Consider the following 25881-nt stretch of genomic DNA (forward strand, 5'->3'; position numbering starts at 1 on the left):
GAAACCTGCATGAGGACATTGAGTACACTACAGTCCTGCCCTTCACTCTACTCAGTAGCACAACTTACAAGGAGGTGTAGGGCTTGGCCATGCTTGATCCAGCTTCCAGACAGCAAGCAGGGCTCTCCCAGCAGCTATAAGAGAAGCCCAAGTCAAATTGGCCTGGGCAGAACAAATATTCCAAACATGACTGATGGGGCTGCTTTGCTAAGCACTTTCTCTAGTGACCACAGTGCATTGCTCTGAAAGTAATGCCTCCTATTATTTTCATGGAAACTACAACAGATACAAAGCGTACGATAACACTGCTTGATAGAGCGAATTCTCAGCTATAAAACACTGGTTTTTACCACAGTTACCACTGTGAGCTGATTCAGATGGATGAGCTGATGGACGTTCTCTTCACTTCATGGTGTGAAGTTGCACATGGCTGTCAAGAACATGGCTTGTTTTTCAAGCCATTGTCACCACGGCTGAAATGCATCATCTCCCAAACTAACTATACTCACATCCACTGTTTGGGCTCCATAAACATTCAGAAAGCATTGATGAACATCAGTGGGTGCCATTTTTTACACACAGAGGAATTCAAGGACATACCTTTGCTTCATATACACTTCCATGTCAGATGCCTTTTTTTTTGTCAGAGTGCTCCTGTGCTGCCATCTGTCACACAGCAACAAAATGTAATGGAAAGTTGATGGGAAGATTCAAACTGTACTGCCATACACCAACATCTACCTCTGACATTGTAAACCAACATAATGATACACAAGGCATTACTTTCAGAACAGCCCTCATCATAAAGCTAAATTACTATAATCCTAAAGCAAGGTTCTAATCATACAAGCCTGTGAGTTATTTTGATTGCTAATTGAATGAGGTCTGTTTGATCCTTGGGCATGAGGAACTCCAATCTCAACTAATTGTGGCAGGAAAACAGTTTTGGTGGACAGACCCAGGAACAATTGGTGCAGTGTTGCTAGTTCCATCTACCAGGCAAATCCAGACACCTCCAGAGCTAGGCATCCAGACTTTGGTGGAGAATTCTTCAGCAACAGTACTGACCCTAGTTAGATTCATCAGAATTAAAACTTTAGGCAATTCTACAACTGTTCAGCTTCAAACAGTGAGAAAAATGTTTTTAAATGAAGTTATTGATAGTTTAAAACCATTTATGAAGTGCAAAATATAAAGTTTAGAGTATGTCTAAGTTCAGCTTCAGTGCTTTCTGTCAGGGAGGAAATAGGAAGACATTTTATATCAGAACTTTAAATAACCTCCCCAAAATTGTCATCCATGTAATCTTGTACAACACAGAAGACATCTCAGACAGAAATATGATTAAATTGTTGCCATCACCATGCTTATATAGGGCCAATTATTTTTTCCAATCTGCTCATGTGATTAGAATTATGAATTAATAGAAACCTTTGATCAGGAGAAGTATCCTGAACTCAAAGGCTGAAAATTGCACAGAACACTGGCAATCTTTCATACACAAGTTGTTGGTTTTTTTACAGCCTGTATTAGAGATACTGTATAAAAAGCAGGACAAAGAGATAAACAAATATTAGGATATTTAAGAAGCCTGATTATACTTTCAATCAAGTTTCTCTAAGATGGATCTAGTTATAATAGATCTGCTATAATAATTACATACTACATAAGTGCCAACCCATAATCTAATTACAGTCATAGCATCACAGAATTGTAGAGGTTGGAAGGGATCGTCTAGTCCAACCCTCCTGCTATTTATGATTAAACAGCTAAGCCATATAATGTTTCAGATCTTAACCAATTGTGTTTCAAAAGTTGTCACAGCAAAAAATATGTGACAAAAGTCTCATATTCAGATACTGTAGTAGAATATGCTGGAATTTGACTTAAAGTACAATGTGGAAGTGGCTGGTTGCTAACTTCAGTGACTGCCTACTGTGGGATGTGTTGTTCCTGCACAGCAACCACCAGAAAGAAGTAGAGGGCTGTATAAGAAGGGAAGAAAATTTACATACAGACAGAAGATGCATACACGTGCAGTATAAGGGAGCAGATGAACTTAATCCTCCAACTCAAACCATTATTACTTGCTTATGTGCAGAAGCTGCTGGTACCAGAACAGAATACTGCTTTGTTTTTCTTCTCCTGAGTTCTTGAAAGTCTCACAGTCAGTCTTGATTTTCACTACTTCTCACTGTCTTATCCATTCAAACAACTTTCAACCCCATTTTCCATATCTATAGTTGTCACCATATGTTAATGCTTGAACATCTTCTACAGGTCAGGCATTGAAAAATAAACATTTTCTTACTATTTCTAGTTAAGTTCTCTATTCAACTCCTCCTTATTTTCTTCTAAATCTGTTTGGTGTCTTTTCCCCCATTGTTCAGCTTTTTCACAAATATTTATAAGTACACTAAACGTGAAAAGCCTGTCTTGACACTATCCATGCAGCTCTCCACTGTTAACACTGTCTTTAAAGATACCTACTGGGAAAACTAAACTGCTTTTGAAAGCTAATTAAGAGCAGAGTATTTTAAAGTGAATTGTGTAAACATAAGCTGACAAAGATAATGCTCCATATAGTACAGAGTATAGAATATTCTCACCACCTAAGTTTTGAAATACGGAATTAGTGGACACTTAGAAGCCCAGATTCATACAATCATTGATCATCTTTATATTCCTGTATCCTCTGAAGTTGAAAAATACCCAAGGAAAGAAAAAATGTATTGCTTATTCATCTTCAAGAACAGTGAAAACATATTTTTAACATGGCTATCATCTAAAATAGAACTGTTCAGAAAATAAAAGGCTACATTTTGGATGGAATATTTAAAGGATACTTTTTTAAAGAATATATAAATACCCTTTTTGTCCAGCATTTAAGTTTATGAAACCTGAAAAGCTTAACTTTTAAAAGAGGATAATAATTTTTGTAATCCAAAAAAATACGGATGATCACTCATAAACAATTCTGATTATTTTTTCAAGCAATCTCATGGCATTGTAATGCATGGCTATTTTAAGGAGAAAAACTAACATACAAACAATTTTTTACTAAAAAGGAATGACATAATTTCAGAATCCAATTCAGTAGAAACATGCTTTGTATAATTGGTTCTTTGTAAAAAAAATTATGTATTTAGTCTTCATAAATTTTCAGTGATTTACTGCATGATCTCAGCTTTGCACATATTTCTGTCAGAACCAGCAAGTTACACTTTGTTAACAGACTAACGACTGCAGCTGCTTTGCTCTTTTTCATGTTGCTGAAGATGGAAAGACAGAAACCTCTCCTCAATCTCAACACAAGAACAAAGATGGTGGGTTTTTTGTTGCTTTTTTTTCAGTTCTAATCTTTTTGTGTGTATGCACACACAACTCTAACTAGGTGAGAATACCTGACAGAGAAAAGAAGAGCCATTACACAGAGATATATGGAGAAGTTGGGAAAAAAAAAATTAAGGCATCATGGCAACTGAAATAAAATGCAGTGTGGCAGTAGGAAGACAGAGAAAGAACGAGAGGGAAAAGTTGAAGGAAGAAGTAGAAAAATGGTAAAAATTGAAAGTGGGAAGTAACAATTCTTCAGTATCAAAGAGGAAAGATAAATTGAACTTAAGAACAAGAAATTTCTTATTTGACATGGAAATATTCACTAATGGTTATATTTCAGTGTTCAATTTGTTAAAACTAACAATTTTATCTTACGTAGCACAGACACAAAATGTCCCCAAGACCCTGCCACAACACAATGAACAGCGTTGTTCTGAATACAAAGAAATATGTCAGCCCTGGCTTGAAACAGCAAGCAGTTGATTTGCACGAAGGGAATGCTTTTTGATTGAGAACTTGAGTTTTAGCACCGCTTTGACATCTTTATCATGACAGCATTTTTTCCAGAGTATAGGGATGCGGGAGTAGTTTCAGATGCTAACAACAGAATGAACAAAACAACAACACAGTTCTTCTGTCCACTGTCACAGATCACAATGCTTTGCAAATACAAATAACTGAAATCAGGACCCATAACATAAGCGAGAATTTAATCCTTTCAAGGAAGTTATGTACCATGTGGTTATGCAGATGATTTAGACGAGTATGTTACTGCACTGCTCTTTTTCTTTCTTTCATACACTTTCCCAGACAGAAACACCATTCAGATGTAACAAGGTGAAGAGCTGTGGTCTGATTTCTATATCCAGTCTGCTTCAGAAAATGCTGTAAACATGCCCTGCCAGAATACCTGGACAAATACACACTCTCCTGCCATTCCTCTGCCTCTGTTTTTATCATTAGATATTTTCCTGCATGAATTTTGCACATACACAAAATGTTCTGTACAGGCTAGTCCTGTATTTTTATGTTTACTGTAAGCATATTATTTTTTCATTTAACTGGCAGCTTGCTTTTAGTGAATGGTAAAACAGCTTAAAAACAGAGGGATTTGATTTTCCTGCATTTAGGACTCAGTATAGCAATTACTACTAGGTATAAAAATTCCCACTAGTACAGCAATCTTTTTCCTCCAAATTGAATGCATTTTCTTCAGTAGGGAAAACAAAACAAACAAACAAACAAACCATCCCCCCGAATAGTGTTCATCCCTTGGCTTGCTAGTTTAAAGAACCATGAAAAGCAGTAAAAACATTAAATGAAGCTACTTGCAAAAAGCTCGAACTGTGAACCCTATTCTGGTATTAGCTATAACTCCTCAAACTGTGGTATACAATTCTTTAAGTGCTGCCCAGACCCTGATTTACTTCTTAGCTGCATCTGCAGATCAGCACCTTCAATTCTCTCTCTTTGAGGTGGTAAAGAGTTGCCAATTCCTTTATTAAGTGACACAACAGAAGGTTTGTTCCCACAAATGTAGAAATACCAACATGTAAACTCCCCCAGCAGTAGGCATCAAACAATTGCCTCCTCTCAAAATGCCATTATGTATTAGTTCAAAGGCCACCAGCCTGGGTTGTTTCTGATGGTCAGAGGGAAGATACTTCTGATTATAACTCCCAGTTCCCCAAAATCCTTCTCCCTATTACTGCAATACAGGAGGGGCTCCTTTGGACAAATCTTCATAACTAGGGTGCGAACTGAGCTTTAAAACAACAGGATTTGCTTTCTCAGTTGTAAGCACACTGTGTCAAAGCACTGCTTGGAGCATCAAAGAATAGCATGCGAGCAAGTCTCTTTCTCCTTATGCACAGCTTGATGGAGGTGCACTAAACCTTTCTGTCTTTAACTCTTAGGTCCTTCACCAGCGTCCTCTTTAGCCTCCAAGGTCTTGATGTATGCAAGACCTTCCCTTCTTTTGTCCTTTACTATTTCACAAGCCTGCTGTTTCCTCAGATCTCTTCAGTCTCCAGAGCAAGTTCTCTCGAGCCCGGAAAACTTTTCAAGAGGGGACCACCAGAGGGCAAAGCCAGATCATGAACATTTGAGCTCACTGTGTCTCTGTTCTTTAACTCAGCATGCAGCATTTGGGCATCGACCTGACAGCACAGGCGCATTCCAGCTTCTCGGTCTGGGTCTTCAGCCCCTTGGATGCTCTACATTTAACAATTATAACTACTGTCAAGAAAAAAAATAATAATCTGTCCTTAGGAAAGGCATAGCATCTCCAGAATCAGAAATAAAAGGCCTCACAGTATAACTAGACAACAGCTTCATTAATTTGATAACCTTTTACAGAACTTGTGGGAATCTTAAGTATTTTGCTGTAAGGAATTAAAAAGAATACAAGAAAAAATGAAAGAAATTATTCACACTTCAGCCCTCCATTCTGAACTCATATTTAAAGAGATATTACCCCATTGAAATCTTCCTCAGGAAGAAGAAACCTTTGCAACTTCATCTCTACCATTTGCTGAGTGATTCTGAAACTTGTACTCATTCTCCATTCAGCAAAAATGCAATTACCATTTTCATGTGGCTCATATGAAATCACTCTGATGTAACAAGCTGTCACAAGAGAACCTATCCTACTTAAAATGGTAGCTTGATGATGCTCATTATTTGACACATATCAGTATTACTCAGAAAATAAACTTTTTTTTCCCTCATAGAAAGCGTTCAGCCCCAAAAATACATGCATATTTCAAATAATGAATGAATATGATATTTTAAGAGAAGGTCTAATTGAAAGCAAAACAGAATTCACTTCTGTCTGCCCAGATTTCAGAAAAAATTCATACCCCTGAACTATAACCCTGTGAGGGTTGTTTCCCTTCTCCCTTTCTCCCTTGCTGTCTTCCAAAATGTATGTTTTCTGTCACTCTGTGCTATCAAACAGGGGTAACTGTGCTCTGTGAATTGACGTTTGCTCAGCTCTAATACACAAATGTGCAGACTGCAAAAATTTGTAGCCTGTCATCCTTCCACAACATAACGTTCCCTGACTACAAGTTATGGAAGTTATTCATAGTGAAGATAATTAATTAATAATAAGAGCCAACAAGTTTATTGATCATCCCTGTTACTGTAACTCAAACTAACTTTACCAACAAATTTTTTGTTAAGCAGCAGTGCCATCAGCAACCAGCCATGCACGGCAAATGCAAGCAGTGGTTGTTGAATGTCGTGAAGACTTTATAACTGCTTCTTAAAGAAGCACATAACTCCAGTACCACACAGACATACCCATCACCATAGCTTGTTTTCAGTCAGAATACATTTCTGCTGATACAGACTCTGGCATATTACTTCTCTAGCCTAAGCAGTGAGTCAGCCTGTTGATAGCACATCCCTTTTCCAGTCAGACGCACCAAAGATGCATGCAGCATATTTCTCATTAGCAACAGCATCAACCTCTAGCACCCATGCTCTCTTCCAAATGCACAGAGGCAACCCCTGGCTAACAGAACTGAGTGTCAGAAAGTTGAGCAGGCTGATGCCCAGGTGGCTTGAGAATGGCAGTCTTGGGAATCACTGCAAGCAAGTGGGCTGCTGAGCTCAGAGTCTGGAAAATGACCCATCTGATACTCGTGCCTCCAAAGGGCACCCATCCATTTAACATCTATGAATGGAAAGTGTTGTGATGTCTAGTTCACACATGGCTTTTGGTCTGACCACACTAAAGAAGTGCTCCTGCAAGTACCTTGTTGGGTGCCTTCCTGAAGCAGATTCTCCAACCCCAGCTGCAAGTTGCCAGGCCTGGAACAAGGATCAAACTGTGAAGTACTAAAAAGCTGGATTTTAGGAATCCATAAATTCTTCAATGACCCAGATGAAAGCTGCTTCAGAGATAAACCATACAGAAAACCTTACAATTCCTTGCTCTGTGGTGTTAATCTGAGCAAGCCTTCATAAGAGATACTCTGGAAACTTAGTCCTCCCTGAGCAATCTTTGCTCTTTAGCTTCTTGACAAACTGAAAACAAACACCACCAGAACTCTCCAAAATATGCATCCAACAACTAAAATTACTGTTACAATTATGCTAGGAGATATTTTACCAGAATATATACTTTTAACATCAATATTAGTTTTCTAAGTTTTAATATTTAGGGACAAACACTAAATTGCTAATGTTCAGGTTAGTACTGTACTTTATGGCTCTTTAAAAATACAGCAGTATAGGTAGCAACAACATACTGTTTTTCTACAATGAAGAAATTACATATGGGGATGTGCCACTGCAAAATTAAACTAGTATTTTCAAAACACTTAAACAACCTCTTAACTTTTGTCTTTATTATAAATAAAATCTTCTGAAGTACATTCCTGGCAGTTTTGAAATTTACCAGTGATATTGTGAAAGATATCTAACACATCAGAGAAACCCTACTAAAGGACAATACTGTTGTTTGATTTTCTTCTCATTTTTTTAATATTATTTTGTTCTCATGTGAACTTATGTTTATTGTTTTAGGGATACCCTCCTGTTGATTATTACTCACTTCACCATTTGTGACATAACTGTTAACATTGCTATGAAGAACAATCTGACACTGAGATCAGCGGGAATAGGACATTAAAAGTTACCACATACTTGTTTAGTGCAATTCTTTGCATTAAAAATATGTAAAACTTATCAGAAGATCTCTAAAAGACAATTTTAGGAAGATCCAGCAATTTTTGAAAGTCACTTTTTATGTTTATAACTGCTTGGAGGGAGTGGGCTTAGAAAAACTGTTCTCTATCAGACTATTAAAAAAAAAAAAAGATCCTTATAGTAATTATTACATATAATTTCAGGTTACCACAGAAGCTGGGATCAGGGGACAGCAAGCCATTTCAGAGTCCAGTTTCCCTTAATCTCTCTCACCTATATGCTTTTCAAAGACTTACAGCAGGACACCAAACAGTGTAGTTTTAAGAATCCTTCAGAAGAAGCAGTTAAGCTTTCAAAACAATTTGAGAACCACCAGACTTTTTGCAAGCTGGGGAAGCACTCCTGGATATCTTCATCTCCCCAGGTATGCTTTACAATGTGAGATCCTTTACATCTCCGCTTTTGATGCTGCACTCAAGCAAGACAGACATTGTACTTCCATGCATCTCAAATATTTGTGTGTTAAAACCTGAGATAAAGTGGAAGAGACCCAGAGAACCCATTGTGTATTTCATCTCCAGGGTAAGAAGTTTATAATTTTAAGTCATTAATAGATGGCTTACATGGGTAAGTAGACAGACTCTTAATTGTGTCTGTAAAACAACCAGCAAGCCACAAAACTGGAACGCAGGTCCTCACTTTGCTGCACTTGATTGACATGACAGCACTTCCATGTAATGTAACAACATTTGTTCAGCTCCTAATCTCTCCAGAACAGCTCCTGCTGCTCCCACTTATAACTTCAGTATCAGACATCATCTCTCAATACTTACCTCACTTAACAGTTCCTCAGAACCTCTAAAGCAGGAGTGCTAACAAAGTCATGGCATGGAAAGCAAGGCAAATCAAGGTGAAGCTCATCTTGTAAAAAGTAGAAAGATCACTTACCATAGTAGGAAATCCCTTCCAAATTGCTTTAGCTGGGAAAATTTGTATTTTTCATGGTGTTAGTCATATCTTAACGTGTTCAATTTAAATAAATTCCACAAGAAAAGTTATATGATTATAATATCACAATAGAGATAACCAATCATTTTAGATGATTACATTTTAAGGTACAAAGCAATAAAAAATGAAATTCCAGAAGAAAACATCACATTCATATCCAACAACAAAATCCTTTGCTCAAAGCTCTCAGTGGAGTTAAAGCAACAGAATTCCAAAGGTATTTGTATATCACTTATAGATCACGATTCAGAGCAGAGCAAGGTGCCATATTGTCTTGTGGATATTTCCTATCCTATGCAAAAGATAATTCTGAAGTAGAAAACCTCTGTATGTAACACATTGCCAAACGATGCGCATTGAGCATATACAGTCTGTGTACACAAAACTTTCAACAAGCAGAACACAGAAGGCAAGAAACTAAATAATGCTCTTTCATAGTTGCAAGAACTTAACTTTCATTGATTCTGTTTTTATTATTGAAGCATTAGGAACTAATTAACTGAAATTTATTACATGAAGGTCTGTGGTAGTTTTGAATCTCATCTTTTCAATTCCTCAGACAGTATCAATTCGTTTAAGAGATATGAAACCTGTCTGTACTCATTATTTTTCTTTCCTTGGAACAACAAATCTCAGAACAGCTTATAACTGTATGATACAGTATCTCCAGTGCCCTGACACTGCATCAGAGGCGAAGATTGATATTTCCAGGCATTTGTGGATTCACAGTCATTCTACTCCACAGTGCGCCTGATCTCTGAGGGAACAAATGAAAGAGATTTTCTGTCCAGATTTCCCCAACTGTGACTTACTGTGAGGAAGCAATCCCAAAAGCTGAAATCAACTTAAAAAAAATTAATAATAAATTAAAATTTATCAACAGTGAAACTCTTGCTTCATTTTAATACATGAAAATAGAATGGGAAACTCACCAGATTCACCTGCTTATTCTTCATTTGGACAGCCAACTCTCAGCAGATGAACTGCTATGAACCCAGCTGCCTTCCGCTCATTCTGGGAGATGCAAGAGATGAAACAGATTCAAGCCTCTCAGCATAGTGCAACACTGGTGCATTTCTACAGCAGGGAGGCGGAAAAAGCAGGAGTGGAGGGAGAAAAGTCAACTCTCGTAGCAGTTTAAGAGTTCTTGCATGTTATTGCTGCAGGTTCCCGTGATTGGCTTTAGCTGATCTCCCCTCCTCTGACATTGCTGCCTGTTGAGCTGGAGAGCACAAAGGAAGACTAATCACTGCACGCCTTGAGCTATCTCCTGCAGTAAAGCCCTGATGTTTTGTCAACTGCGAGGACAATCAATACCTGGGGAGGGAGAAGTTTTGCCAACTGTCACTTGAGATAAAATGATCAATTTCCTAATTCTAGTACTAACGCTGGCTTCAAAGCCCAGTGATAATTATCCCAGCTGGTTTTAAAACCATCTGTGAAGGACACTGATCTTGATTATTAAAACTGGTGTGAAGGGCATTTGTGGCACACAAATTCAATGGGTCTATTTACAGAATAATTTTCCTCTGTTTATCAAGTCATGTTGAATTCATGAGGGGATAAGAGTTCTCCCTTGTGAGAAGAGCTTCCCCTTTTCCTAGTAGGTATCTTTACTTGCTGGATGCATAAATTGGCAAACCTTTCACACTAATGGCAAACTACAATAAAACAGTTGGTGGTTACTTAACAATTCACTTTATTTATTTATGGCTGAATAAATAAAGACTGCAGTGAATCACTTCTGTCAGTGTCACACGGGGACTGAGAATATGCTGTTTTCTAACATCGTGAGGGATACAGGCTACAAGACAAAGCACCCTGACAGCCTGAGCTCTGCTTTCAAGCACTGCTTTATTGCGCTCAAAAGCAACATGCTCATCAGATCATTTCACTCTTTTATAAGTGGACCAAGGGGCTTTTAAGAAATTTCAGGTAACCTTTAGAAGATGAGAAACTAGATCACACTGTGTTACTAAAGCTTGTTTCATTGCAACTCCACACAAGCCTCAGAAAATTGAACAACTTACTAAAGAATTAAAAAAATTATTCTGTGATCAGAAGCAGATATACAGAAGAGACGTTTTTTACCTTAATCATATGTTATTATTATTATTATTATTTTATTTCTCAAATATGGGAAGGCTCTGAGCAACTCAGTGAGCTCAGACCTGTGCTTGTTCTCACTGCCAGTTTCTGAGATATGACAAAGTTCCTTAAATACCTCCATTTTTATTTTGGCCTGAAAATTTCCTGGACAGTAGGAAGTTACAAGATCATCAGGTACAGGTTTCATATATAGGCCTTACTGTGACATTCATCTAGCTCTTCTGTCCCAGCTTCCTTAGCAGTTACCTCTGTTAGACAATTTATGTATCAGACCGCTTAGCTACCTCTTGGCAAGGTTTCTGTCAGTACAGAACACTGTGACAAATGCTGCTTTCTTTTGAAACAGTAGTGGCAGGTTATCTGTAAGAGGAGAACTCTGTCAGTTAGCAAAGCCACCCGATGTATACCACAAAGCCAGACACAGTTCTGCTCTCTGAGGACCTAAGACGACTTCTTTTCAAAGCAAAGTTCCTCACTGCAACGTATGGGTCAAGAGTCCTGTTGGAATTTTGAGAGTAGGAAAAAGTAATCTAGGCAGTTCAGTTATTCCGGACAGCATTGTCATGTTAAAGGTTGTTACGTATGTTATGACACATATTTGTTGTCCAGTGACTTCTTGAACACAAAAGACATTGAGAATCCCAGAAAACAGGATCAGAGTTCCCTAACAGGAACAGTGCTTGTTCTCTCAAACTGCTCCTTGGTCCCGTTGGACCTTGGACATTTTCTAATGCCATTTCAAGTGGAGGTGCAAAGCTGCCAGCCCTTTCTGCCTGTTATGGTTTTATGATTTTTGTTGTTTTATTGATATTCCACATCATGGCATCAAGAACCATAACACTGCCCATTCCTGGTTGCCTGCACGTACCTACCACTGGTCTGCTCAGTTGGCAGCATCCACTCATACACATGTAAATCCCTACCTGTGGATTTCCACAGCAGATTAAGGAGCCTGTATTATACAAAATGAGACCCAAGTAGAACTTTCTGTATCTTAAGACTTTTCCTTGACAAACTGGAATACTCAGACTAGATCCAGTCAGGAGTTCTTCCAGAGCAGTATGTATTGCTGCAGCCAAGTGCATTTGAACATATGGAGTCTGTAATGGAAGTCCCTCTTCACATCAGTATTTTGTTCCAAACTAGCTTTTGGCTATGATGTCTAGGGACAGTTTCCTATTCCATGTGTAGAGGGCTTTGAACTGACATGTGCCATACTTAGAGCATTTCAATGCCATATTTTACACGAGGCATCAAATATCCAAATCCTTTCTACATTTCAACTACATTTCTTTTTTTCCCCAAATGCTTAAGAAAGTCGAATCCTTCATTACTTGTTCATTTGCAGAGGCTTCTTTAGAGTAAAAAGAAAAAAAAAATCTAAACCACATTGAACAAAAAAGAAAGAAAGACATCATCTTGGAGAGATACAAGGGTCTTGATTCTCCTCATCTCACTCACTGCTCCAAAGGGAGGTTTTGACAGCTAAGATAACATGTGGAGGAAACAGCAGGTGTGAGTCAGATTTAATCCTGAATAACTACAGTCAATATTTTGAAACAAAAATATTAAGTTTGTTAAGAAAAGCTAAGGTTTATCATTAAAGTGAAAAGGAATAGTACAAACTTTAAAAATGAGATTATCTCTATCCCTTTAAATATATGTAAAATCAATGTAGTGAGAATTTAATTCTCTGGTCAAAGCTTCATTTTGACAATGAAAGAAAATCCTTTTATGTAAGATGTTATTTTTTCCCTGTCTTGCAGTACTGTCTGGCTTTCAAATAATTTGGAGGCTTGTGATTATTTAAGTATTAGTTTTCATTTGCATGCATATATGTACTGCAGTGAAAAAAAATAAAGTAAAACACTTCAAGGTTTTTAAAGGGTTGTATATGCTCTTCAATTTTTTTTTTTTTTTTTTTTTTTTTTGTGGTGTTGACTTTTAAATTGTTTGGTTTTTAGTGTAAAGAATGAATAAATTATAAGTGGTTAAACTCATTATCCACTGAAATTTAATGTGAAAGAAAGTGACATGATACCTCCAAAGCAAAGAAACATAGATTTAACTGCTTTCTGTATCTAAATTATAATGCAATAAATACATGCACTTGTATAGAACTTGAAGTTTTTTCTTCTAAGAATGACTCTTTCCTTGCAAGCAATCGTACTAGAACTTCCTAAGCCATGCTATCCTACACTGATACTGTATTAGTAGTGACATGCAAAGGCAGCATAATATAAGTGGTAATGCCCCATGTAAAATGTCTCCCCCCAATACTTTGTTTTAAAATTACAGTAAAATTCAAGACAGTTCATAATACCAAAGTCTGATTGCTGAGCAATAAGCACTCACAGTTTGAGCTGAGCAAGATACATACAGGAATAAGTTACAAACTTCTTTGCACTATATCTTTGCAAGCTTATTTGCACTACCACTTTTACAATGTTATGCATTTATTATGTCATATGATAAAGTTCTCTTAAATCTCTGGTTATGTACATGTGTGCACATGCATTCAAATCTACTACAGTTTACCTTGAGACCTTCATCAACTAAAAAGTTTTGAAGCCGACACTGTAATGAATGTAAAACCTTGAAATAGTCTTCCTAGATACTGAAATACAGTCAAAATCATTTGATTTAAAATAAGCACATTTAAACTTCTAGGTGTTGTTGTTTTCAAAAATTATATAATAATCTTGGATCTGAAGATGTGTGGTTTTGATTAGCCTTCATGTTCTCAAAGAATCATCAGACATAATCATGTAATTAATGCATGTGACATTAGGCTGAGTAGTTGACTTACTTAAGACTCCAAAAAAAAAATAAGTCATAAAGCTGAACTTTTCCTTATTTTCGGCTGTACAACTACTGTCCATGATAAATAGCTCTGGAGACATTTTATGTGTCTGGTTGTTGTATGTTATTCTGTTGGCTTGTTATGCTGCCACTGCATATCACAAATAAGACATTATCAGCGTAAGATTTCAGCATGGTTTAGGAAATGGCTAGAATTTCTTTGACTTTGAACACTCTCAAAATGGAAGTGGAGGATATCAAAGTAAAATTCAAAAACAAACGGAAGTAACTCTTTTTGTTGTTGTTATATTTATTTTCCTACTAGTCAACAGCTATTCAATAATTTTTATTCTTTAATTCTGAACAGTTCCAAAGTGTGTTTTTTGTTTGTTTGTTTTCACAGAAGCTAAAACAGCAGTAAGGTCAAGTAGAACAGATTAATATATCCACCCCAAAAACTTTCATCTTGCATTAAATCCTTTTCTTAAAAGAACAGATTTGAAAGACATCTGAGACCAGTTGCTATAGTAATACAGTGCGAGAAAGCCCTCTGTTGATGTTGTGCATATGGGGTAGAAATGCAGAGAGGAAATGAGCCGGTTTGTTTTTCCATGCACAGCAGGGCTAGCCTGCACAACTGTAAGAAATGAGCAAAAAATGTCACAGATTGGTAGCCAGTTGGAGGTGGGTGGAGTGGGAGGTGAGTAGAGAAGAAACAGGTCAGATCTGCCCAGCAAAGTTGGGGGAGGGTGTAAATAACGGCTATATATATTGTAATTATCTCATCAGTTACAAGGGAAGGTTTCAAGAAGAGAAGGGCAGTATAGCACTGTAATTGAGCCAATCCTCTTGCTCTTCTCACCTCCTTAGCCCAGCTCTGGCAGCAACTTGACAACTTGTTTCAAAGCCTTTGCAGCCAAACTTTACCAGCTGTGGAGGTTATTTTGTTTGAAAAATAAAGTTGGCAAGCAGGCAAAGATTTCTTGGTTAGCATAAACAGTAGTTTTCTTTCTCTCCATTTCCCCACTCAATTTTAATATTTTCATAGGTTTCCTTACTGGCCAAAAAATGGTAAAACAAGCATCCTTCTCATAAAGGAAGAGAAAAATAAATATGCGATAGCATGAAGGATCTCTTACTTTAGTGCTAAGGACTTCTGTTTGATGCAGTGGGCCCTGAATTTTGTTTTGTCAGACTGAAAACTCATCGTTAACTCCTCCCACACAATAGCATTCATACAAGCTGTGACTATGAAGACTCACACTTTTGAAAAGTTCCCACTGAGGTGAAGCTCAGGAAAACAGGACAGGTCGGGCTTCAAGAAAAAATCATGTTTAAAACAATGGATTCTTTTGAAGGCAGGTGAAATTTAAGATATTAATATTGGTCTTATAACCTAGGAAAAGGTAATAAAACAAAGATGAAAGATGGTTTCCTAATACAATCTTCTTGTTTAATTGCATGGCTGATTGCAAAGAAAAAAATACTGAGAATGGTAAGGGAAAAAAAAAAGAGAGAGAGAGAACTAAGACTTTGTACCTTGTAGAAGAAACTTTGGAGGACTGGGGAACTTAGACTTCATGGGGAATTCTGACCTATGTCCAAGAGTAGAGAAGAATCTCAGATAAGGGAAATGTTTGTATTGGTGTGTCTGGTTTTTCTCAGTATTAGAACTTTAAGTTAACAAGTGTGTTTACTATTTGTGCTTTGGTCTAGTCATAGTCGATGTATCTTGGTGTGCCTAAGGTATTAACAAACCAAAAGCATTTACATTTGCTTACAAAAGAGCACTAAGTATGGGGAGTTCCTAAGGTATCAGACCCTACCCTACAGGTTAACTACTGGAAAATTAATCCTGATCTGCTGTTGTTTATGATAGACTGAGATAGAAGCAGTAAAACTGCATGGAACTGCAGAGGGTCAGGAACAACTCATTCAAATCTCATTCAAACAAATCTCAGACAGCATTTTCAGGTAAGAACTGTGGGCTTATTAACCTTGCCAGAGTTTCTAGTTTAATCTGTTGATGTTTCAGCCAGATGCTGAGATCTCTCAGGTCCCAGCTCTGAGGACAGCCTGTAGCATCTTGAGCTGGAAGAGTTCAACCATGACAGTGACAGACTTGAGTGAAGGGCGCAGTTCTTAGGATGCTGTTATACACCCTGACAGCTGCAGAAGTCACCTGCAATTTACTGACAGAAAAGATTCTAGATTTACTTATTTGTTTCTGAGGTGTATCAAAATTAAAATCCTACACTAGAAGGAAACCAACAGTTGGTTTTTCTGCTCTAGTTTCCAGCCATGCCTAGATTTCTGCTAAGATTTATTCAGCTAGTGCTCAGCTGCCTGCTGGCTAAGATCATTTTACTCCCTCTCTTTTCTCCTCCTTTTCCACACTTTAAAGCAACACTTGGCTGCCTAAGTGAAATTACTCTGTGCTCTTGTGTCACGGGGCCATTTTCATGCTTACCCATTAGAAAAGAGGCTGACAAGAAGATCATGTATCTGTGACCTTGTTTCATCAGAGGCACTGGTGTGAACTGTCACAAGTCAGCTCTGGAGTGGGCTGAAATCTTCAGGGTGTAAAAGAAAATGAAACAGGTAAACCGACTTTGCAAATGATCTTTTTAAGTGTTTTAAAGCAATTGCTTCTTTTTAGTCCTAGTTTTGACTCATTTATTCACAGCTTAGTAAATGTGCCTTGCTTGAGTTCCCTGCTACAAACTAGACAAGTCAGGACAAACAGGGAAATCAATTGTGCCAGTCCTTGTTCAAGGCTAAAGCTGCTATGTAGAAACATCATTAGCTGCTTGCAATACACTTGTCTTTGAGTCATTTTAGCAACAAGGATAACTGTAACTGAGAATTATTTTAACATAGGGTTTTTTTTAATTATTATTATTTTTTTTTTACTTAGCTCAATGATATTAAGCTCAATCTGTTTCCATCAAATAATGTCAATGGTAAGTGAAGGAACACATAGAGCATGAAGAATTAATTGCCAGGGCTTCTCAGAGTCAGTTACGTAAGGACTATCAAATGATACTGAAATGGAAGCAAACATATATTTTATGCAAAGTAATGAGTGCTCTCATCTTTGGCAAAGAAGCACACAAGAAACTGTTAGATATTGACCACATTTTCTCAGGCTACATAGAAAGAAATCCAGAGCTAGTGAAGACACTAGGTAAATGAGTCTAGCTGTATCTCCAATCACCATACTGTTTTAAAATCTAATTTTCCTTCTGCACAGTCAAGTAACTTTAGGAAGATTTAAAATATTACTGTTTTAGAGGAATTCTTTGAGTTCAATATATGACAAACAAGCAAAACTTAAGTTTATTTATTTACTTAACTTTTTGGACTGTTCAGAGTTTGTCCAGTACAAGCTTCTAGGTTTTAAATGGGTCGAGATTTGAAAGCAGCCCCTAATTTAGAATAACTCATACATCCCAATGGCTCTACAGTGGTACAAAAATGTATAACCACTTACATAATGTAGAGGCATTAGCACTCAATTATAATAAAGGAGAAAAGATTTTAGCATCCCAAATCCTACCAGTTGTTCATGAAAAAAAAGAGAAGGACCAATGACATTCCATGTTGAACAGGAGTTCTAACTAGAAGGAAGTCTTGATTTTTTTTCCCTTAAGTAAATAAAAATGTTTGCTACTGCTATCTTCCTGCCTGTTGTGAACTTTGCTGATTTTCAAGAAAGTCCATTCCAAATTCATACCAGACATTGTTTCTGTTTGTTAACAGAATGGCTGACTTTTATCTAGTATGTTTTGTCTAGATTTCAGCTCATTTTATATAATTAGTAGATACTTTCAAGATGAAATAATTTCTCAGTTCTTGCCAATGTGGTTGTACCAATTTCAGAACTCTTTTTCTTTGGGTTCTTTCAGTGCCAAGGAATTTCTTTAAACCAATTTATTCAGAAGGGTTTCAGCTTTGACCACTAATATTTCCCCACAAACTGTTGATAAACTCTCATATAATTCCAAATCATCGCCTTACAAGCACAAGCTGTGAATTTTGTTTGTAAGCATTCCAAGGATGTAAGGGTATGAAATAAACATTGAAAAACAGATCAAGAAAACCTTTGAATATTTCACAGCACTTGTGATTCAGAAGGACAGTGTAGGAGGTACGGATCATCGTCACAACTTTAAGTGGTAACAGTATTGCTAACCGATTTGATTTCTTTGCCTATAGATAAAGAAGTAGGCAGTCCAAGTAGATGTGTAGAAACAATGAAATGAATCAGTTGAAAACTATTTCTGTAGTACTTCGTCTCTTTTACTTTATTTCATTGGTCTAATTGTTCTGATTAGCTAAAAAATATAAAAATCTTCCCTCACGTTCCTCAAAAGAACATACCAACCTAACTAGTCTGCTATTCTTTTTCCTTCTTTTTCCACTAACACAGAACAGTTCTATAGGACTGGAAGGGCCCATGCTCCCTGTGACTCCAATTCTTTGAAGATGGACTGAAAATCTGATCATAGTAAAGTTTAATTTTGTATTATACCTTGTTTCTACAGCACTTCGCATTCTGTCTGTCTCATTTCATGTGCCCACACACAGCACAGAGCATCAGCCATCTCTGGTGGGAGGTGACAGCCACACAAGCCAACTGGTAGCCCACCAACGTACTGCATGGGTGGGGGAAAGAGAATATTGGCAAAGGACACCATATCAAACCTTCCTCTTCCAGTCTGTGCCATGGGATTTTCAGTATCCACAAGGTGCAGATGTCTTTAACATCTGGTCATTAAAGACAAGGAGCAACTCAATTACATGGGTTAGCTGAACAAAGGGTTCTGGACTAGCAGTCTTCTGAACAGATAAGGCAAATACATGGAGCATAAAAGCCTTTATTTTGGGCCTCAGTGAACAAGGTAAGAGAACCAAAGATACTGGGAAGCCTTCGCCATAATGCACACTGAGAGGCAGGCAGCTTTGCAACCTGATGGTGCTCAAGTCAAAGACTCCACATGGCCTAGAATTCAAAAGCTGCCTTGAGAAACTAACTTTGACTCAACCACAGAAAGGACCAATATATGCAACCAGCTCTAACGTGCCTCAGGACTGGATTTCATGCTTCTGCACGGCTGACATTAAGCAGCTGGCCTATACTGTATGCTAGCATGCTGTGAGAGTTCCCAGCAGAGGGTCTGATCCTCCATGGTAACGCTCCTCAGGGAGCTCTGGAAATGCTTTAATTATTAAAAGGAATAAATCTTACCAACACATTTAATTGGAAAATATTACATGTTTAAATGTGCACTAATGGAAGAGCTCTGAAAATCTAACAATATGATAGAGTATGCTGTTTGAAGTGAATTCTAGCAAAATTTTTTCAGCCAATAACACTATGCATTATTTATCCTATCTCCTTTTAATCCTATCTGATAGTTCATACGAAGAAGGAATCACTGGAACCTCAGAGATGAAATGTAAATATGAATCACCCCCTGCAAGCTTAAACTGCCACTGCTACCTCATCTGCCTTCCTTGCTTCCTGCCCCCTGGTTTCCAAGGAAATGACTAAATGAATTTCTTGCTGCAGTACAAACTAATCCCTGTTTCTTCCTCGGCACCAGGAAGACTACAGGCTGACCAATTACAGGAACACTTGTTATCTAGACATGTTACCACAGTCTGACAGAGGCTAGGCATGTCCAAAGGCAAGAGCAGGTCAATGTGGGAGCAACATGTTAGCAGGAGTCACAGTGAGAGAGAGCAGAAAATAAGGCCTACAGACATAAGCATCCAGAGAAAGCTGTGATTAGGGATACCCAAAGCAGTCAGAAATCCTACCAGTGAGATTCTGACCTCACACTGAACAGATCAAGTAGCAACACAGAAGATCCTATTTGAAGCTGCTGGTTTTTTTGTTTTTTTTTTTATTAAATGGCAAACATGGAGTTTTGCAGTTGGAGGTATCTGGACTAGTTAAACTAATGGTCTTGAAGAAGAGTGATCCAATGAAAGACTTCTGCCTTCAAATTTTCTGCCTTGTCTACTGCCTGTTATCTGGGCACACTCCCTTTTGAAAGGAAGAGAATCACTGCACAAGTAACATCTTTGTGAAGGGTTTATCTAATCTTACCTAAACAATTTATGTTAGTAGCAGTCTTTGTACATTTGTTTTGTACATTTCTTTCCTCCCTGGGGGGAAAATATTTTACCTTCTGGATATATGCATAATGGACACATCAAGAAACTGTTTTCTTGTGAAAGTCATACCCTCTCCCTCAACATCTAGTATGAACATAAAGAGATTTGGGAAAGGAGAATTCAAGAGAGTTTTTGTAAGAAACAAGATCAATAGAAGAGGAAAAGTCAGAGTATATTTTGAAAAATAATATTTTTGCATTGAAAATGACATTTATTATTTTAACCGATGTTTAGCAGGACATGTAGGTAACAGTATAAACCCATCCTGTTCCAACTGGTTTTTGAAATAAGCAGACAATCCTTTCTGAGTCTCCTCTCCTCATCTCAGTACAGACCACTCATTTGCTACATGGTTCTGCACTAAAACAACCATGTTGTGGAGATTTTCTTATTTATACCGAATACGGCGTTTGCCAGTTCTTTTTTATACTTTATTTTATTTTTTTCTCTCTGTACATATTCATTTTCTGCAGGAATAAGTTTTGCCATGAAAATTTCACAGTTCTGAATTCTAAAAAGAGAAGTTTTGTAGCTTTCTCCTCTGATGAAAAAATTGAAGTCCAGAGTAGTGAGCCTGGGATGGAAGAACAGTCCTTGTTGTTCCCAGTACATGCTGGGGATATTTGAGAACATAATATTCACTGGTATCACACTTCTCAATGATTACTCCATTGTACTGCACAGATGAAATTTAGGTTTACCCAGAGCTCTGGGATTAGCATAAACACATGTGCTCTTTCGGATTTTATTCTGCTGTTAGTATAGTATCTTGTCTACAGTTTGTTTACTTGTAATAACAGGTCTCCTTTGATTGTAAATTTTCTGCCTCACTACTCTATTTAACACTTAGCATGTTGTATTTCCTTCAGTTAACTGCTTGCACTTCAGAACCCCTTGTGAGCATTTCTGTTTAGCCAGACGACAATATTTGGCTCCCTGTAAAGAGTCTACAACATTAGTACAAGGCTGTGTTTAACCTTTCTGATCCACAGGTGTGATTTGCAACTCTGAGCAATTTATAAATTATAAGCTACTATAAACCTGCTCTCAACATTAAAAAATAAAAAATAAAGCAAATATCTTTGCCATCTAAGAAATGTAAATGAATTTTTTTTTTCAGTTGGCTCCTGCTAGAAAAGAGCACATTTTCTAGACAATTTCTGTTTGCAGGCTCCTGGATGGATCAGAAACTGCAAACACAATTGAAAATCACAAGGACTTCAGGACGCCTTTGCTTGCTGGAAGGCGGCTTGTTCGGAAGAGAAGGGTAAGTAAAGGATATCATTTGTTGCTTGTATGCATCATGCTTTGCTGGCCATATGATGAACTGTTTTGATTATTCTGGAAAGTCAGATTTTCCTTCAGGCCTCCAGAAATACAAAAGACATTATTTACTTATTTAACCTAAATATATTTAACGAAATAACTATTTTTCATTTGGGACAGTTTTTAGATTCTATGGAGACAGAAAGATGAAGCATAATTGGTTTCTGCCCAGAAATATTCACATTCATTTCATATCTGTTTCTAATGGGCATACCTAGCAAAAACTTTGAAACTGGTATGTAGCTCATACTTACAATGAAAAACCCATAACAAAACCACTGCCACAGGAGAACATTACAAATAAATTATCCATCAACAAAGCAGAAATTAATTTAGATGGTGATGAATGTCTTCTTCTCTTGTTTTTGCTGTTCTGAAAGCAAGTTTGCAGGCAAGGCCTGGCAGGGCTCTGTGCTGAAAGATACTATCATCTACAGCTTAATGAGAAAGTTAACTATCAAACAATATAGTCACAATCTATTTTATTTCCAAATATGAAATTATTACATTAATTCCAAATGTGGACTCAGGGTAATCACACTGAGACTAACAGGGCTCAGTGTCCAGTCAGGGAAGTGCAGTGGTACACTGCGTCCATGTGGAAAAGAAAAGTGCCTTCCCCAGTTTAAAAGAGGGAAGAATCAGCAGGACAAGCTTTTATGGAAGAAAAGGCTAAGCAAGATTTGGAGAGGTGCAAAATTAAGCATGAAATATCCTCACATTTAACCTTGAATGAACACAGACAGTGGATTTGTTTTATTCTTACAATAACAAAATTTCATTGAAGGTATAACCCTCCACGCTTCTTGGGGTTGCAGAGGAGATGTTGATGTCCACAGAAGTGTGAGAAGGATTTTGAGGCTCTTTTAATACTTGGATTGCAACTTAGCTTGACAGTTTAATTTCTGAAGTTCAAAGGAAATCATATCATTATTCACATCTTCGGCTTGAGGCTGTCAAGCCACTTCAGCATGCCAACTCACAATCTCTGCCTAGTGTTCACTCTTCATCAGAAAGGAGATGGCTCTGAACACTTTGAGATGGTGCACAGAAAATGTATAACAGATGTACTGAAAGATCAGGGCTTTATTACAGTTTTGAGAAACAGCATCATGTTCAGCTATTTCTCCTGCCTTGCTGGCTGAAATCAAGGGAATGCTGGTAAGTTTGTGTTAGCTTTAAGATTTGTTAATTTTCTTATCTGTTTAAACAAAAAATCGCAACTTGTTCCCTAGCCTGCAAGTTCTTGTGAAAAAATATACACGTGGCAAAATGAAATGTATTTTTTAGTCTCGACTTACACATAAGAAACTGACAGAGTGAACAAATACAGAGTGCTTCTTCCATATGTGGCCTTTCACTGCTTCTTTCTCAACACATGCTTGCACCTGTATTAGATTCAGTGAAAATTCCAGGCTGCTACCCTGTCCCTCCCTTTCTTTAAGGTTAGTAAAAATATTCCAGCTGAGATTTACTTTAAAGGTGTGTCCTTTTTCATAAAAAGTTGCAGAAATCTTAGGCAAACAGAAGAACAGCAGGCAGGAGGAATTCTTCAGCTAGCCAATGTTCCATATTTTATTTTCCAACAGAGAATCTTAACAATCACCCATCGTGTTTGAAAGCCACATGATGATAACATAAATCCACTGATGCAAACCAAAGAGCTACAAACCTTTCTAAATCAACATAAACATATCCGCAAATCCATGTGTAGACCTGCCGACATGCATTCCCTCTGTTTTCCTAGGAGCTTTGCCCAAAGCTGGTTGTGCTCAGATCCACGGGTGAGAGTGAAAGATCACAGAAGAGCCGCAATTCTCGGCTGCACAGCACCAACAACCCTTGCAGCCAGAGGCTTCTACCTTAGCTAATGTCAGCTGAACATTTTCCTCAAAGGTACATTCATACTGCTGTATGGAATGGGAATGACATCTGTGTGTGTTGCATGACCTTCAGAGTTTAAGACAGATGAGTCAGAAACTCCTAGTCCTAATCTCAGAACATTATTCTGGTATATGAGTTTCTATTATAGCAGAAGAACTTGTCTCCTCACCCAAGTCAGTGTGTGCCATTGATGGGTTTGGGCTTCAGAAGTTCAAACAGTCTGTGATAAACTTCTTTTGTACTGAGGAAGTCATTACACACTTCTCTGCTTCCACACCTTGATCAGTTAAGTGAAGGGGAATCATAATTGCATGCTTAATAAGGCTGGATTAATAATTAGTTATTCAGGCATAGAATTTCAAGTATGGGTTGCAATTTATATGTCCTAAATATTTATTTATTTGTAAACATGCACTACAGCCCATATTATAGAAACTAAGCCACCCGGTGCACTGTAGTTACATTTAATGTACTTAAGCATTTTTATTAAAGGGCTCTTACGTTGCATCCCATTCCCCAAGGAAATAAGACATCTAAACCAATTATCTTTGTTACATGCATAGCTTTCATTTGCATTCTGCATCCCACTTTCATCTATGAACTCTTCTTCCCTATCAGCAAGGGTTGTCTGAAAAATAGTTGCCATTGATATTATCAGAAAAAACAAACAAATCAAATTAGGTAATAGGAAGGATCAACAGAGTGGTCTTCTGGATGATTAGGAATACAGAACATTTTTCAGAAAGAAGAGATGGAAAATGTTTGCTGACTTGATCTGGACTAGTGACAAAATTCCATTTGTGTGTTCTACTGAATGAATGATTAAAAATGAATGAGATCTAATTACTGTTTGGAAATGGTACAGCCACAAAAGGAAAAATAGATGATACTGATGAAAATCCAGGTGTTTTGCATCAAAAGTCAGTTGACAGAAGAGGAGCAACAGTGATACACCACAGAATATTCTGTCTAAAAATACTGTGAATCTGGACATGTTTTAATGCATAGATAAATAACATCCATAATTTTGCCTGGAATGCTTCTGAATTTTATTCTATTTATTATCAAACTGTCACTCTTTTCAAAGTTTTCCCCCATTGAAGTCCTAAATTCTTTACTATGCCATCCCCCAAATGACTTACAAAGGCTCATGTAACATCAGCAACAGCTAGAAACATCGCAGTAAGGAAACTCACTGAACGTGACAGGTGGAAAGGCCAGGCTAGTAGGCCAGCTAAAGATCTGGATCTGTACAGATCTCTGTGTGCATATCCATATCTCTATGGATAACTAGTGATTAGGAGCGAAGTGAAGGGAAGGAAGTAGTGCAGTGTGAAAGGTGGATTTTTTTGTGAGCAAATGGTGCCACAGTGCTCTGTACCCTTGGAGGAGACATTCTGCAGCCACAGTGACAAGGAGCAACAGAGAGGTGAGAAGGTAGAAAAGCCCCTTGTGAAGGAGTCAAGAAGGCAAGATTACCTGCTACAGGCCTAAAATGAGCTAGCTTGTGCCCCAGGACAGATGGAGAGCACTATGGGTAGCAATAAAATTTTATTACATTAAAAACAAAACCCTTGTGTTCTGGACAGGTTTCACAGGTAGCAAAATTCAAGTGATGCTGTTTCTCAAAATACAAAAGAAACCACACACTTCCTTTTCAAAGAGTACCTGTGGAGAAAGGGATAGTTCACGCTTCAGGTAGCCAGAGCTTTTTCTGGAATAAAAGCTAAAATCTTTTTACTCTCACCTTGAAACAGATAGGGCTGTGTCCCTAGGAGTTTATGCTCTCTCTTTTCCCAAAACTATACACTTGTACAAGCTCTGCCCCACTGTCCAACTTAGACTAGCACAGCTATGCCATTTCTGCTGTTCACTTTCTTATATTTGTGTCAATGGTTTGTGGGGCAGTTTGACCCGGTACTGTGACAATTGAGGCAGGGGACCCACGGGCCCACACCCCAGGGAAGGGGAAGGGGGAAAGGGAAAAAGGAGAAGGGAGATGGGCCTAGGAACAAAACAGCGACAATGATCTGAGAAGGAAAGCTAATTTACTAAATAAGATATCAGAAAGCAAAATAACACAATATAATACAATACAATTGGAATTGAGGCTAATGAATCAAATAAAATGAGCAAGAGAGAGTGTCTGATAAACCGAAGGCCTTACGCTAACGCTGAAGGCGGACGGCAGCGAGCACCCACTGCTGAGTCCATCCCAAAGGAAAGAGAGTGTCCCGTGACCGCGGACAGTTTTTATCTTTCCCTCTGGGCGGAAACACGTAAAAACACAAAGCATCGCACAGTCCTCTGGGGAATGGAGTTCTTCTCTTCTGAGATAGGTACACCCACAACTGTCGGTGATCCACAGAGCTGGAGCTTTACCTCCCAATACACCACATGATGTTACGATGTGGAATATCAATAATACAACAAAAATCATAAAGCCATAACATTCCACCCCTTATTCAACGTCATTACATCATGCTTAATATATGTGTATATATATATATACATATATATATACAGAAACAATGATTAACAATCATTAAATACAAACACATATAACAT

At 37.7% G+C, this 25881-nt stretch overlaps 1 protein-coding gene across 1 annotated transcript in view; it reads right to left on the minus strand.

Annotated features, from left to right (window-relative positions):
* The window catches only part of LOC136054268 (transient receptor potential cation channel subfamily M member 3), a 412018-nt gene extending 401993 nt beyond the window's left edge, over nt 1–10025 (minus strand). The window contains exon 1 of the mRNA XM_065745453.1: nt 9939–10025. Within this exon, the coding sequence (XP_065601525.1) occupies nt 9939–9962 (24 nt within the window). The 5' untranslated portion in view covers nt 9963–10025. The remainder of the gene's footprint in view (nt 1–9938) is intronic.
* Between the last annotated feature and the right edge of the window lie 15856 nt (nt 10026–25881).

Source organism: Cyrtonyx montezumae, unplaced genomic scaffold (assembly GCF_038088225.1).
Source record: "Cyrtonyx montezumae isolate F1298 unplaced genomic scaffold, pur_monq_1.0 scaffold_36, whole genome shotgun sequence".
NCBI lineage: Eukaryota > Metazoa > Chordata > Aves > Galliformes > Odontophoridae > Cyrtonyx > Cyrtonyx montezumae.